Consider the following 2653-nt stretch of genomic DNA (forward strand, 5'->3'; position numbering starts at 1 on the left):
GCTGGTAACAATCGGAATGCATTGTGGGAGATGTAGTTTGTAGTCAATTCGTGCTCAAAACATTTTAAGTCAATAATGAGCCTATAAAACGCTGGGGGGGAGGGGGCACAAAAAATGACATGGCGGGCCACACGTGGACCGTGGACCTTGAGTTTGACACATGTGCACTAGAGCCTTCGAATAAATACCATTTAAGAATTAAGAATATATTCTCTTTCACTGTCATAGCAGTGCAGAGAGACATGCCAGGTTGCACAGCGTTGTTATGCTGAAAAGTGGATGCCTTTAGAGATCCACTATGGATCCAGTATACTAGAGATCCAGTATGGTGTTTTTATGACTTCTTTTTTGCTTTATGATGTAAAACGCTTTGAACTGCCTTGTTGTTGAAATGTGCCATACAAGTAAACTTGAATGAGTGTTGTCACTTCACTAAAACAGGACAAATAGAGTAATTTCTTACACCAGTTATTCAGTTAATCATCTTCAAGAAATTCCCCAAGGCTGATATTCAAATTCAAAAATACTTTATTAATCCCAAAGGGAAATTAAAAGTTTTTTTTATTGGCTCTAGTGGCCTTTATTTGATAGTTAATTTACAGGAAAGTGAGTAATGAGAGAAGGGGAAGACATGCAGCAAGGGTCACCAAGGCCTGGAATCAAACCTGCGACAGCTGCGTTGAGGACTAAGGCCTCCATATGTGGGTTGTGCTTAGCCCCTGTGCCACCACAGCACACCCCAAAAGTTGTTATAACTCAATAATTCTTCAAAGAGTTATTGAAGATGGCGATGGCTATTGGCAGGAAAGATTTTCTGAAGCGGTCTGCACTGCATTGAATCTGAAGAAGTCTCGAACTGAAGACACTCTGTTTTCCCAATACAGTCTCATGCATTTGATGGTCAGGGTTGTCCATAATTTTCTTGATCCTATGAAGAATTCTTCTTTGCATTGTCATCTTCAGAGGTTCCACAGTCATCCGCAGAGCAGAACCAGCCTTCTTCATCAGGCTGTTGAACATTTTTAGTTCCCCAGTTCTGATGCTGTTGCCCCAACAGGTGACAGCAGAAGAAATGACACTCAACAACAGACTGAATATAATAATTCTTAGATTAATTTTTATATTACTATGCAGAGGGACTCCTATTATTGAAACCCAGAAAAGGAATTAGAGGGAATCTAGAATCCAGAAAAAATTCTTCCAGAACAGGAACATTTAGTTTTTATCATTAGAAACTGTTGAGTACTCATTACTTTTACAAATTTAGAGCATACTTAGAAAGTTCAGTGAATACTTGCTTATATTTATCTAGCAACCCAGAAGTCCAGAGGATACTTACTTACTTACACTTATTTAGCAAGCCAGAACAGAGATGAGAACAAACTTAGAATCCAGAAAAAACTACCTTAGCAACTACTTTTTAGACCCCTTCCAACCCAGAAAAGGAATTAGACCAGATGATACTTACCTATACTTATCTAGAAACCCTATATACTTTGAACAGATCAACATTAGATTCTTTTTCTTCTTTTGCTCTTTGTTTTGTTATTTTGTTTGTGTTTCCTTTTAATTCATGTAAAACACTTTGTATTGCTGAAAGTGGGCTGTATAAATAAAATTACCTTTACCTTTTACTGATACAAGATATGCAGCATCTTTGTGCAAACCTTGGAGGATCTTAGCTTCCTTAAGAAGACCAGTCTGCACTGTCCCTTCTTATAGATGACTTCACTGTTGCGTCTCCAATCCAGTCTGTTTCCAAGCGAACATGGAGGTATTTATATTCCTCAAAAACCTCAACTTCTTTTCCCATGACAGAAATACGGCTTGATCTGACACTGTTCCTCCTGAAATCAACAATCACCTCTTTTTCCTGTATTTCCTGCTATAAAACAAATATTATGGCGGGTTGGGTCCAACGTCTGCTGAAGGTGAAAGCTGATTGGCTGCAGCCTCTCTGCTCTGACACGTGATTTACAGACAAAAGCTCAAACCGGTTTATGTTTTCAGTAAATGAAACTAACATTCACTGTGACTGAGAGCAGAAATGGAGCAGAATCAGCTGGACCAAGAAACTTTCTCCTGTTTGATCTGTCTGGACCTACTGAAGGATCCGGTGACTACTGCCTGTGGACACAGCTACTGCATGAACTGTATTGAAACCCACTGGGATGGAGAGAGTTGGATCCACTGGGATGGAGTTAATTTGATGAGAATATACAGCTGCCCTCAGTGCAGGGAGAGGTTCATACCGAGGCCTGTGCTAAAGAAGAACACCATGCTAGCAGCTTTAGTGGAGCAGCTAAAGTTGATTTGGCTCCAAGCTGCTCCTGGTGACCACTGCTATGCTGGACATAAAGATGTGGCCTGTGATTTCTGCACTGGAAGAAAACTGAAAGCCATCAAGTCCTGTTTAGTCTGTCTGGCCTCTTACTGTGAGAAACACCTTCAGCCTCATTATGACGTGGGTCCATTAAAGAAACACAAGCTGGAGGAGCCGTCCAAGAACCTCCAGGAGAACATCTGCTCTAAGCATGATGAAGTGATGATAATGTTCTGCTTCAATAATCGGAAGTATATCTGTCTCACCTGTTTCATGGATGAACATAAAGGCCACATCACAGTCTCAGCTGCAACAGAAGAGACTGAGAGG

The 2653-nt window shown here is 40.6% G+C and overlaps 1 protein-coding gene across 1 annotated transcript in view; it reads left to right on the forward strand.

Annotated features, from left to right (window-relative positions):
- The first annotated feature begins 1826 nt into the window (after positions 1 to 1826).
- Positions 1827 to 2653, forward strand: part of LOC103142692 (tripartite motif-containing protein 16-like) — a 2133-nt gene continuing 1306 nt past the window's right edge. The window contains exon 1 of the mRNA XM_007558855.2: positions 1827 to 2648. Coding sequence (XP_007558917.1) covers positions 2048 to 2648 — 601 coding nt within the window. The 5' untranslated portion in view covers positions 1827 to 2047. The remainder of the gene's footprint in view (positions 2649 to 2653) is intronic.

The sequence above is a fragment of the Poecilia formosa genome, unplaced genomic scaffold (assembly GCF_000485575.1).
Source record: "Poecilia formosa unplaced genomic scaffold, Poecilia_formosa-5.1.2 Scaffold99, whole genome shotgun sequence".
Taxonomy (NCBI): domain Eukaryota; kingdom Metazoa; phylum Chordata; class Actinopteri; order Cyprinodontiformes; family Poeciliidae; genus Poecilia; species Poecilia formosa.